Genomic DNA, 13,583 nt, shown 5'->3' with positions numbered 1-13,583 from the left:
GCACAATCGTTTCTCCGCATACTGCGCCGCCTTGGAAAAAAAAAAAAGATATACAGTCAAACTCCGCTACAACGAACGTCGCTTCAACGAAATTTTTCCTACAACGAAAAATTCACGATTCCCCGTCGGCAGTCCGTAGAAGTCAATGCACAAATATTGTCGCCCAGACAAACACTTTTTCTTCAGTCGTCTCACTTCAATGAAATTTTACGTCGCAATTCCAGGCTCAGATACTTATTTCTGTGCAGTAAACCCAGTCTAACATTTCAATGCATTTTCACAGCCTGAAAATGCATCAACCAAGTCTAAAACACGCGTTGGCACCACCTGAAACTGCCGGTATACCGCCGCTGTTCAGCAAGCATGGGCGCTGCCATTGCTCGATACTGATGGCAATGAGACTGCCCTGCTTTTGCCACTTGCTTTTGTTTCAGCCGCAGGCGATCCGAAGCTGAAGCTCAGTCGTTCAGTTCATGGTTTCCTTCACGCAGCTGCTGGGTGCAACCGAAGAACGATGCCTTTTACGATTTAGATGCTTATCATCTTGTTCGCGCTTGGCCAGTGTGGTAACTAATCAGAGCGTCTGTTCGTTTGCAATATCAACAAAATCGGCTAACCATGAGTGATGGATGATAAGTGTGAAATAACTGGTCACGCCATACGAAAAAACAAGACTATATTTACCATATTTACACATAGCAGTTGAAACAGTCCATGGCAGATACCTTCTTCTTTCTCTACTTTCTTGGGAGTTCACGCGTTCTTTTCGGCGGCTTTTTCCTCTTCATCTTCTCAACAATAGGTAAATATTCAGTAATAATAATGGCATAGAATAATGCAAAAGTCGCCGCTCCACGATACCCTGCCTTCATCTCGGTGTTATCGGATACTTATGACGGCGGACAGCTGCTCGTGTTAACGTGTTAATGCAACTGTTTGGTTCGTTCACGAAAGCGGTTTTAGGCGTTGTTTCAGCGTGCTTTTCACCATGGCCTCACTATGCATTGGTGAAAATCACGTCATGACGCTGCTGGGAAGTGATAGGAAGCAGCGGACATTTTTTGAATTTCGAGAATAAACGTTCTTTTGTTTTGCTAGCTCTATCAACTCTATTTTTTCAATTTCACCACAAGTAAATTTTCTCTTTAAAGGAATTTGTTCCACGCCCATCAGTTTCGTTGTAATGGGATTTAACAGTAGTCGATAAACTCGTTTACCCTACATGCACCACCTTCTATTTCTTTGTAGTTAAGATTTAGAAATGCTTAAAAGTGTGAATATAGATGTCTAATCATAATTTGTGTTGTCACCTTACCCAGAGTTGCATATGTGAGAACTGATAATTCATACAGCCTGATAACGAAATCCAGAGGTCTCTTCGAGTTTGAATTAATGAGAGTCGACTGTACATGCACATACATGATGACCACGACGTCCCTCCAATGTTTAGCGAACAAGTGGTTGCTTGCTTCCCTTTGTGGTGCTTGGAACCTAATTCGTGACGTGGCCGATGTCTCCTTTCCATCTTTTGCCTCGTTGTGCAGCTCTGCGGCGGACAGCCACTGAGAACATTCACATGTCGGGGGCTAAGACACTCCCCCGCGGCCTCTCCCTGTGTGCCCGGGCCAGCGCTGCGAGCGGACTGACCCTGAGCAGTGCCGGAGGCGTGAGCACCGACAGTGGCAACGACAGCGGCAGCAGCCCTGAGGCGAGCCGCAGTGAGGTGTACGGCTTGTATGCCGACCTCATGAACGTGCAGGACTACGAGAGCCACGAGCAGCTCAACCGTAGCGACCCCGAGCTCATGCACTTTCACTTTGCGACACTGGGGCGCAGGTGAGCACTGCACTGTTTTTTTTTTTTATTCTAAAGTGCCAGTGCACTCCCATAAAATGCACTGGCAAGCTTTTTATGGGATTCACTCTCGCCGATCCACTCTTACGACCATTCTGAAGCAAGAATTGTTCCTCTCACACCTTAGCTATTTGCATTGCGAAGTGTTGCCTGCACTGGAGTGCTCACGCCACCTCTTGTCAGTGTCTTTTCCTTTTGTGATGTGACTTGCTGCAAGGCATATGCAGGGTAGATGAAGAGAAAGATCAAATCAGAGCTAGTAGCTTTTTATCTAGTAGGAAGTGCGGCCACTATATTTCGTAAATTTTGTTGTCAGGATTTCGCTGATAGTTATTGAAGTGAAGCACATTTCACTCAGCTGTTGTAAAGAGAGAGGAGCATCACAACTATAATTTGAAAGCAGTTGAATGCAATTTACATGGCATTCATTTTGTGCTTTTATAGTTTTTAAGATATTCGCAGGCACATGTGAAATTACTAAATTAGTAGTCTGCATATGTTGGAACTTACAGATGAGCCTGTTCTCCGTCCAATGCAGGTCACACCGGCCCGGTCGACCGCGTTCCTGGGACCTCTCCACCATGGAAGTGTCCGGAGACTCGGACTCATCCGCAGCCACTTGCGACGCACACAATGCCGCCAATGCGGCTGCCCAGGCAGCCGCGGCAGTTCCCAGTGCTGCTGCACTTCAGGCAGCTGGCACCTCTTCTTCCTCATCTGATGCGGGCCCCAAGTCTTCATTCGCATCATCACCATCCCCGTCACTGTCGTCGGTCGAAGGGCCGGCATACGGCACCATGCGTCAGCCGCGGCGACCCGGTCAGCCAGTGCCGAGGGGAGCGCATCATTCGGGTTCGGGTGGCGCCGCAGACAGCGGGCCACAGAGCAAGACGCTACTCACTTTGACCGGAGGTTGTGGCTATGTAAACTGGCGAAGGATGGCTGGCGACCACCTGACTTCCTCGCCTAGTGGCGATGCCCTCGTTCTCATCTGGGAGATGAAAGTCTGAAGCCGAATCCCCACTCCTCAGTTTTTATATATATATTTTTTTGTATCTTTGTGGGATGTTTGAAGTTGGTTTGATACCACGTGCGAAGACGGATACGTAGGGTTTTTTTTCCCTTTGTGCAGTGCAGCTATTGCCTTTTATCTTTCTACTAGTACCTCTTGCACTGCACTTGATGGTTGGCTGTAGATGCTGTTTGCCTTTGTAGGTTGTGTGCATTCATTGAAGTGGGTTTGGGTTTGGAATTGTGGAGACTGAACGTGTTGCTGTGAAGAGCATTTGATAACCTAGTGCACTGCACTGCTTTCAGATGCCATTTCAATACTTGTTGAGGGCGAGTTCCGGTTTGCTATGTGGTACTTGCTTTTGGTTTGCTACGTGGAAACCTAGTACCAATAGCAATGATTCTTTTTCTGTTTGTGACCCTCAAGGATAGATACACACAGCACCGAAAGAAAACTCGATTTTCTTTAAATCTTTTGAAACATGTTTAATGTTAAGACTTCTAGGCTTCTACAAACTAGGCTAGGCTTCTACAAACCGACATTGGATTTGTTCCGGCACTGTTTGTATATGTTGGCTGCGCTGAGCAGCAGCCTTACGTATAGGAGTTTAATCCTGTCGAGTACTGCTTACCGGCACATTTCGCAGAGCAGCAGTCAAGGTTTTTTTTTTTGTTTTGTTTTGTTTAACAAGGCAGGGGTGCCCCTGGGTGGACGCAAGTAATAGATGCTTTCTGATTGGCTAGGGCTCATTTTCGCTTGGCTTGTCGCACAATGCCATCCTTTATTAGATAGAAAATAAAAAAAAATTGTTAGGGTCGGGCCAGGTGGCATTTGCTCATGAGTTGTCATGTCCCATTTCGTTTTGCGAAAGGAGCTCACGTTCAGGACTAGCGCATGCGACAACAGAATAATGTCACGAGGAAAAGTTACCTTTCTATTTCTTGCGAACTTCGCAATTTACACTCAGCAGCTTGTGAGCAACGAAGAAAATGTGAGATGAAATGTACGGTGGGGGAGCCTTTCCAGCCTTTGTTTTTCTTTCTTATATAAGCCTGACTGCCGTTTGTGGGTCACAGCCATTTGTAGTTGGCGGCTGGAGGCAAAGCCTCGGATGTCAGCATAATACTGAAATCGCACTTTGGATCTTTTATTGGCCACCAAAAGTTGTCCTCGGTAGTAGCAAACAAAAGTGTTGCAGCCGAACAAAGTGTGCAGTAGTCTCTTCACTTCCCTTAAGAACAAGAAATAAGCGTATTTAGTCTTACAAAAGATAATTGGTAGGGATACGCAGAGCTACAGAAGGTGTGATATCTAACGTTTTACAGATTCCACGGGGGCAGAAGGCACTTTGCATTTCTCGTAGAACACTGAATGCTGTTTTTGACACTAGCACATTTTCATATTGCTTTTGACTCAATGCTCTCTAAGGCTATGTTCGTTTGCATTTCTGTTTTCCTTCTCGTTGCAGCGAAGCTCGGGCAATTTAGACAAAAAACTGGATATAAAAAAATTTACATACCTCATTGGGATCAAACTTTCAATTGGCCCGGTTTTGTCTTGCGCATTTGCATCATCATCGGCGCAAGTCCATTTGTTACGTAACATACTGATTTATGAGACTCATTCGAAACACTTACATAGGTATTAGAAGGAAGCAGGTGTGCTTTGCCTTTGCCCCCTTCCCTTTGTTGCATTCATTTTCAGTGTTTCATTTGTTAGTGTTAGGAAGGGGGCATTTCACGGTGGAGCTGGACGCCCCGTTTTTCAGTGAGTGCACTTCTCGGTTATAGACATCTTGCATATTTTACGTCCAATTACTGCCTCTCCACCGGTTACATTTCGCTGGACCAGTCATGACTGTTTTAGCTGGCGTTTTGCGTATTCAGTGCTACAACTTCTTGGTTTTCGAACAAAGATGCGCGTATGACCAACCTCCAGTAACTTGCACTGACAAATCTTTTATTTTTCCTCTTTTTTTTTTGTTTGATGTATGCTTGTTTGGCTGTACGTCTCAATCAGTATATAGTTTGTTCAATCTTAGACGTTGCGTATTCAGAAGTGCTTTCGGGGGCTTTTTAATTTGTGGTTGCTCTATGAGTGGCAACCAATTATTAACTTGTACATTTACGTAGTTGTGCAATTTTTCTTGAGATTTAATTTTGCTTCACAGCTTCCACAGCATCGAGCTAGACGAAAAAGGAAGTGAATATCAGGGCGATGCCATACACACTTCTGTGATGTGAATTGAGGAATGTAAAGAAGTAAGGATTCAGGAAAGACAAGAAAACATGACCGTTGATCGAGTTCAGATACCTAGGTTCGCTGTACGTTTCTGTCATAAGTGGAGTTGTCAAAAAAACAAAAAAAAGAGCTACATTTTCACATCGAAAAGTGACATTTGCAAAGTTAACGCAACGACTTCGACAGAATGCTCATTGTATGAATGTTTTACTTATGCTCAAAGAAGCGCTTTAGTTGAAAAGTTCGCGTTTTGGCAAAACTATTCTTTGTAATTTACAGTAGTCGCACAATCTACTCTTGTTTTTCATTCGCTGACCCTTCCAATGTGTTTTCGCAACGGCAATCTGGCAGGATACATTTCACCCCCCTCGTACATTCGGAACATTCCCCAAAGCAGAAACCACAAAAGGGTGATTGTTATTTGTCTGTGTAAACGTAGGATCTTTTTATTTCAATGCGTTAAGCACACTAAGCCAGATGTTTGGGATGACGGTGCGCAGAGCAGTTACCGAGTAGTACTTCTGCCATCTTGATGTTACTTGGCAGGAGAAAAATGTGGAGAAGGTTGGACTGAGTCTGTTCCTGCAACTTGGCCGGAGTAGATGGCTGCAGCATCTGCAGAACGATCGTCTGTGCCACAGCGCCTCGGAGAAGTTGAACTTTCCCGCTCATCCCTTTAAAGAACTTTCGTGCGCACAAAATATCTGCTGTTTTATTTGATGTTGTACATTTGCAATATCTTGTGATCTATCAGAGTGCGCAATATCATTGCAAAATGGGGGCATTGGTCACAGTAGAGCCTCTTCTGTACGTTCCCGGTATGTACGCCTTCCCGGTATATGTGCTCTCAAGATTACGAACTGATGTGCATACCCCTTCTCATTCGTAAAATTCAAACCATACACTGACCTAAATGGCACTTTTCTTTCACTCTTTCGCTCCCTCTCTCTCTCTGTTATGATCAGAGTATGTTAAAGACTTTCTGCTCTGCTTTGCTCACCATATTTACCAATGTTTTGATTTTCATATGAGTTTTTATATTTTAGCACAAGCAGTGTGGGTAGCTCTTGTGGGGGTGGGGCACAATGACTAAGTATATAGTAACTATTGCATAGCTGACTGGGGCATCTTGCGCTCTTGTATGTTAACTTTACCAGCAAAAGCAGCTTGTTTATGCTGCATGTGCGGAACATTGGAACAATCGCATTCGCAGGTGTCATGGCTGTAAGGCACGGGCCTCAGGAATTTCCTTTGTCCTCTCAGTTCTTATTGTCTCCTGGTTTTTATCATTTTTGTCCTAGAGGCTTCTGTTTTAATTGTACTATCTCCTCAGGCATTCGTTCATATTTTGTACATCTTCGTGTGTTTTGTATAGCTTGCTCTTGGGAGATGGTTGTGTATTTGACACGTTTTATTTATTTCTTGTTCACTTCTGAGTCGTTGAGACCACATTGTGGCAACTGTCATTCCTTGTAGACAGCTTGCATCTTGTTTTTTATTTGTTATCTTATATTGAAGTATCTAACAGCACATGAACAACATAAACTGCTTTCTTACATTTTCACGCAAAAATTTTTTTTTGTAAACTGTTCTGGCCTTTATGAATACTGTTGGTGGGCTTGTGAATTAGCATGACGACTGTGTACTTTGAACATGAGATGGTTATGGTTGCACACCACAGCAATGAAACAGTGTGAGCCTGATGTCCACTGGGACAGATGATATACAAGGTATGAAAACGGGTTTGCTATAAAAACAAATGCTATGATTTAGTTTTTCTCCAGGGTAACATTTCACTCTTTTGCATCACATCCGTCCTTCCTACCCACTCCTCATGACTTCTGTACGCTATGTTCCTAAACTACTACTCTTTGCATCGCTGTGCTTTTGTTCCTAAATACCAAAGGCTGTTTTAGTTTAATTTTTCTTTTTACATGTAGCCATCAGCAAACGTGTCAGTGTACCTTTATTGTGCGTGTTTCTTCAAGATAAGCCACATTTCAAAGGCATGCGCTGAACCATTCGCACATTCGTTTGGAAGCTTACTGCCAGTACCCCAGACCACAAAAACACGGGTCTATCGTTTGTGATTGTACAACAACATTTCTTTCATTTGAATATATATGTTCCATTTTTCATGTTCTGTTACTGCTCCTGATGGAGGTGTAAGCGGTGTAACTCTGAAGTCAGTGGTAAAAGGAATCGGTTTGGAGAGCACCTAACATGATTGAGACATCTGAAATGCAAATGTCATATTATGCCAACTTTTTGGCACTTGCTCGAGCTGCCATTTTGAAAGTTCTTTTTTCAAAGGCTATATCAGATTGTTACTGAGGCTTTGCAACAACAAACATCTGAAACAATGCGAGAGGAAGCAAGTTGCTTTTTGCTAGTCATTTCTGCTTTTAATTTCACACTAATTTTCTCTCTCACTTCCTAAAGCAGCTTCATTGTTTAAAAGCTTCAGCATTTTACAAAGAAAGCAACATGACACGCTGTATCATTGTACAGTCAAGGAAGTGCCACATTAGCTCGCGTCGTGCAGTGCTCGTGTCCCTTCAACAAGCTTTTGCACATATTTTCGATGCACACTCTATTAGTATGTCGCACATTTAATGTTTTTATTGTCTATGTGGGTCGTTTGAAAAAGCTCATCGATTTCAAAGATACGTCCGGTGGTTATTACGTGAGCAACTTGCAAACGCCCTTTGGACGTTGCCTCTCATTTTTGAACTGCCAGCCTTTATTCCTCCATGACGACTCGGTGCTCAAGCCGGCTTTCTTGCGACGCACGCGAGCTGGCAGGGTAGGTTGTGTTTGCCATCATTCCATGGCGGCAAAACAGGTTTTTTTTAGCTAAATCTACGTGCTCACATTTTCACTAAGATAGTGGAAAAGAAAAGATAGGGAAAAGAAGTGTATCCTAGAGGTTTTACAGTGTGCTTTTTTTTTCTAGGAAAGTAGCGGTTATAGTGAAGGCCGTTGCTTGTTGATATAGTCTTTTATGTTTGAGGACGGTCTGAAAACTGCAAAGTGCAGTTACCTAGTGCTTTATTCGTTGGCACATACGCACCTTTGTGCCTCCGATTTTGTTTCTTCACAGTTTCGTGGCATTCGCACAAGTGTTGCAGCCATTGTCCCAGCGCACAGATAGCACAAAGCGCTATAACAAACACACACTCTTCTTGGGTGTGCCCATTTTGTCTGATAGCCAGTATTATAGCTTTATCAGTAAAGACAATTAGGCAAAGTGTTTTCTCGATATCATTTTTCACGCTTTTCGTGAGTGTTTGTGCTGCGACTGCACTGAAATCCAAGTGCAAGCATAGCAAAACTTTCTTTTCAGTAATAACCAGCTTCAAGAGTCGTTTCACACATTAGAGAGACGTAAACATCTGTTCAACGCCCCACTAGAAACATTGTAGATTGTCTTAGTAAGAAACGGCCAGCAAAGAATGTGGCTTACGACGGAGAAAGAAAAAAAAAGAAAAAAAAAAGCCTGAGTTTAGAATGTGCACGTGAGGGGTGAGTGTGTGCTGCGTTCGCGTAGTGTTAGAAGGAATCTCTAGGAACGGTTAGGACCGCCGAATGCGCGGGGGTGTCTCCTGCCTCTCGCGAGTATTTTGTACGGGGGGTTAGTCTTTGATATCGATGTGTAAACGTCCTTGTGCAGTATTTGTGAGAGCCAAACAAACGGCTGTTGCCGCTACTGACGCCACTAGCGACTTGTCCACCCTGACCTCCCATTCTTCAGTTCCCAAAATTTCTTCTCTACTACTGTCGTGGTGGTCGTGTGAGTTGTCCTTCGCTTGCGAGACTAAACTCTGTCATTTCCCGTTCCCCTTTAGTTATGTTTTTTTTTAAACGTACATGTACATCTTGTGTTCCTTTTTCGCCACTTATATAATGAAGCAATTTAGCGGAAAAGACAAAGAAACTTGTTTGCTTGTAATTTAATGCCTCCTCTGTACATAAATATATACATATTATATATATAAATCTATATATATATTGCGTCCATGTGCGTGAGCATGTCAAGTCACGTGTATACAGTGTGGAGAAAAAGAAGCAGGAAACAATCTTCGTATACTCTCGACGAGCTCGTGGCAGCTTTATAACGTTTTTTGTTTCATCTCTGTGCAGTGGTGTTTGTTGCGTAGTGTAAGCCAAGCTCACCTGCAGCTGCAAAGATTCCCCGAGTCAGTTCAAACACAAAGGCAGCGTCTACTTTGGCTTGAGTGTATTATTTTTGTTTCCTCTTAGACATGTGTATTACTATGCATGACTGCCATACGTTGTTTTACGGTTGCTTTTATTGAATGTGTTAGGCTCGTCTTTTTTTGTTTGTTTGTCTGTTATGAAGGTGAATGCACATTTGAAATGGCACAAAGCCTTTGTGACATTGTTTACATGTGTTAGGTGGAAGTTGTTAATCTGACACACTTCTTGTATGCGGATAAAGAAATGAAGCAGCCTGTCCTGTTCAGTTAGAAGAGCACACTTTTGCCCTACCACCTTTACTTTTAGAACAAATTTTTTTTTGTCTAGATAAATTTGTTTACATCTGTAAGCATTACACTTCTACAATAAAGAAATTTTGTCTATATATATGAATGTGTGTGTCTTTCGTTTGCTTGCGCTGGAAAGAATGTTAAAGACTGGCAGTTTGTATCCTACTTATTGGGACATTTAGACTTATGACTGCATCACCGTTGAGATTACAGTATTGGTGTCGAGTGCACTGTTGTAATATGCAGTGAAGGTGTACTGGGCAGGACAGCAGTGTTGCTTTCTTCAATTTGATGAAAAACCTGCTGGCCACTGCTAATTGAGTTAACATTGAGCTGTGGTTCTGAAATGACAATATGGCCGCTCTCATGTATGGAAGTATTTCTGCATCCAATGCACACATCCAATACTCTCTGTAAACATATTAGTGAAGACATGCGGTGAAGATCTCTAAGTATGAGTGAGGTAGCCTACTAACAGCACAGAATAATAGTGTACTTGAATGTGTTTGTAAGCACTGTGGTCTATAGCTGTTAGCCATTATAGGTCAACACTGCATGCGTGATACTCTCGCACCAAGATACATCTGGTGCATGCCTGTTTATTGTTTTTCATTCATAGAGCTTGCACATTGCAACAGTGTTTGTATACAGCACCTTCACGATTGGTCTCCTATACTTGCTAGCGAAATACCTAATAAGTGTACATTGCCCATCTAGAATGGCCGAATTAAATCAATTGAAAAGGTGGGTGGTAACAGCAGCCTGAAGTTTCCACACAGGCATCATTAAATTTTGCAAGTTTCAATAGTGCTTACTTGTGAATGTACTGGTGAAGAACAACAGTGATGTCATATCCCTGCCATTAGTGAGTTTGGATGGCACAATGCAAAGTAGTGCCTTAGTCTTACAGCTGCTGTCTGGCTCTGGAAAAATAGAATGTGGGCCCCGGCAACAATAAAGTCTGTCGGGCAACGCATTCGGGTATCACACCAGCAGCATGATCAAATAAAACAAATAGCGAGTGAGATGACTGCGTTGTTGCCTCACTGTTCGGCTTGCTCTTGCACCTCTGAGAGGCCCAACCGGGGCTTGGAAATGTGCTGGTACTACACGAGGATGGAGCAATGCCTTTTTTGGAATGGGTTCGTATTGCACTCCCACGATAATGCATGGAGCAGGCATGCCGATTAATCTATTCCGGTGTGTTTATCAAGTTGCACTTAAGGCAAGTGTTGACAAGCGTCAGCGGTCGAAATATTTTTTTATTTTGGTCTGCAGTGCAAGATTCGGGCGACCAGCCTCACACAGTACCGATTTTTCCAATATTGTGTCGATTACATCTGAGCTGAACACCCCATTAGTTTTGTACGAGGTCAAACCGGAACGTTTACTCTACTTGACGAGTGAAATGTCCGTTATGTAAGGTCTAATCACGGTATCTACAAACACAATAATGGTTTTCCGGATAACGTATCTTACACCAGTTTCTCTAAGGTGCCTGCGATCGCGAATATGCGGAATCTCACAGTTGACTTGATATGTGGGAAAATCGCACAGCGCAGCAGCGTGGTGTGGTCATCGTGCCAGCTGATCTAAAAGACGAGAAACCATTCAGGGGCGGGCGCTTCTACACTTGGCAGTTCAGAGCAAGCCAGACCTGAAACCTTTACTATTGTTTATTATACCCATTAAGGCCGCTAGATGCGAGTCGATCGGCGAGTTCAGACATTGTTGCGCAGGACTTTCCTGTCGTTGAATCCGTAGTCCGCGTAGTCTTGCGGCTTGGTCCTGTCGGACGCCTTGGGCCAGCCGGGGTCGCCAGGATACACGGTGGGCCGCGACGTCCTCACCAGCAACCCACTATGACGCTCCCAGGTGTGCGGGTTGTACTTTATATTGTACAGCAGAACCAGGCCGCCCAGGTAAACGAAGAACACCTTGGGCACGAACCAACGGAAGGCGGGCGTCATCAACGGGCCCAGCGTGGGTTCCAATCGCGCGAACAAGGCGTTCATCGGGGCCCGGTAGAAGCGGCGGAATGGATTCTTGAGGGCCCTCTCAAGCTCGGGAACCTTGCGGGGCTCGTTGGGCGACAGGTGCTGGTCTTCCAGCCACTTCTTTCGCCAGGCGCGGTCGGCATCGGTGAACTCGCCGCTCAGACGGCTCCTCTCGCTGGCGAACCGTCCTTCGATGCTCATGGGCTTCACACCACCCGTGTCCGAGTGCGGCAGCTTGCTCAGATCCCCCATGGCGGCTGTTACGACGTTTGCGGCGCACTTCACAAAAGTCCGAGGAAAGGTGCGTGCTTCGTATCGCTTTCAGCTAAACTCGCGTATTCCTTGCGCAGTCTATCACCTTGGATGTGTCCGTGAAACCACGGCGCCCGGATGAAAAACAAACAGACCTAAACTCACAGAACCCTCACAAATTGCGTTTTGTGTGTTATTATAAGAGGGCGCTAGTAAACAATTTACAAAATTTGTCAATGGTAGCAAAATACTTGTGATAAAACAAAGTTTTTCTGACGCTGTTTTAAATAAAATAAAACACTAAGACAAGTACTTTTTTTGCTAAAGCGAAAGTAGCTGAAGGCAAAAAGCAAGAGTGCGCTACAAGGGCCGAGCTTGCCTGCTCGCAGTTTAGTTTGTTGCTTTAGTTTTCGTGCACGACATGATACTTCACTTCAAGGAGGAATTCGCCGAAGGTTCGCCAGCGTCTGCATCGGGTGAGGCATTAATGCTTTATTGTCAGAATTTGACTAGGGGCATTACTCACGACTTCAATGGCTGTTGTCGAATTCGCCATCTTGCCTCCTCTGTTTAATGCCATGCGCTTGGCGCAAAATGCCGCATTTGAGAATCTGGAGCGATTTAGTTATAACAAGAGTAAGAGCCAATATGTAATCGATCTAGTCGTCATTGTCGTGACGGTTGTCATCCCTCCCGTTGTCGAGCATCAGGTCGTTGCAGCGACTTCTAATTAAAAGCCGGCGGCCCGTTTGATTGTACAATGATAACCACGTGGTTCTTATTTCTTTCATTTTCGTATGTCGCCTTTCTGGTGGAAATTCACGTCCGTGTTCATGCTTTGCAACGTGACACAGACGTTTTGATGTTGGCGCCCAAGAAACATCCACTTGCTGCAAGTGCACGTAGCGTTTCGGTACATCACCGGCGCTGGCATTGTACGAAAAGCTTTGATTCCGAAACCGTGGCAGCATGTCTCGCAGCGACGCGCTTAGAAACTCTCAGTAAAGTTTTTTTCACAGTCACTGAAACGAAGCGAGCATTGCGTATAAGAAAGAAAGAAAGAAAGAAAGAAAGAGAGAAAGAAAGAAAGAAAGAAAGAAAGAGAGAAAGAAAGAAAGGGCTGTTTCTTTTTTTTGTTGTTGTTGTTAGACACATCCCTTGCAAAAATGACGGCAATACTGGGCTGTGGCGTCCATGGTAAAGGAAGAAACGACTTTAAAAAGCGTGCGTCCGCCGGGCTCCGTTCTTGTCTTCGTTATAGCAGCGGCGTTATAGCAGGTTAGGCCTATAGCTCACAACAAATCAGCAGGAACTAAAGCTTCACACCCCGTTTCTTAAAAACATACAAAAAAGAAGCCCGTGAAAATAAAAAAAAAGAGAAATTCTCGAAAACTCTGCTGTGACACCTTTGCTGTATAAAAAAGAAGGCTTTCTTATCCAGCCGCCCGGCTGTGGCCTCTGGGGATTGACGAGCCTTTCTTGGTTGTGAACGAAAGACATAATTAACGCTGAATTTTCTTTGCCCTTGCAGAATGTATTGACCCAAACACCCAATGACCTATATTTTATATTTACGTCGATTTATCCACGCTTATAAACTCACTGTACCTCTGTAGTAGCATGATTACATTGCAGAAATTTTCGCCGGGGCGGAGAGCACCTCCTTCTCAACTGGGGCCGGGCAGGCCGCACTATGTGCATGGCGGAGAGAAACTT

At 44.2% G+C, this 13,583-nt stretch overlaps 2 protein-coding genes across 4 annotated transcripts in view; one reads left to right on the top strand and one right to left on the bottom strand.

Moving 5' to 3' along the window:
• Window positions 1–3,291, top strand: part of LOC119173803 (uncharacterized) — a 92,297-nt gene extending 89,006 nt beyond the window's left edge. For all 3 annotated transcript variants that reach the window (XM_075889763.1, XM_075889761.1, XM_075889762.1), the window contains 2 exons: window positions 1,545–1,836; window positions 2,393–3,291. In XM_075889763.1, coding sequence (XP_075745878.1) covers window positions 1,545–1,836; window positions 2,393–2,864 — 764 coding nt within the window. In that variant the 3' untranslated portion in view covers window positions 2,865–3,291. The remainder of the gene's footprint in view (window positions 1–1,544; window positions 1,837–2,392) is intronic.
• Window positions 3,292–11,276: 7,985 nt separating this feature from the next.
• On the bottom strand, window positions 11,277–12,014 carry ND-B17 (NADH dehydrogenase (ubiquinone) B17 subunit). The gene has a single exon (XM_037424600.2). The coding sequence runs from the start codon at window positions 11,865–11,867 to the stop codon at window positions 11,340–11,342; it is 528 nt and encodes a 175-aa protein (XP_037280497.1). The 5' UTR covers window positions 11,868–12,014; the 3' UTR covers window positions 11,277–11,339.
• Between the last annotated feature and the right edge of the window lie 1,569 nt (window positions 12,015–13,583).

Source organism: Rhipicephalus microplus, chromosome 3, assembly GCF_043290135.1.
Source record: "Rhipicephalus microplus isolate Deutch F79 chromosome 3, USDA_Rmic, whole genome shotgun sequence".
Lineage (NCBI taxonomy): Eukaryota > Metazoa > Arthropoda > Arachnida > Ixodida > Ixodidae > Rhipicephalus > Rhipicephalus microplus.
The sequence above is the reverse complement of the archived record's forward strand: the minus strand, read 5'-3'. Positions and strand labels throughout refer to the sequence as shown.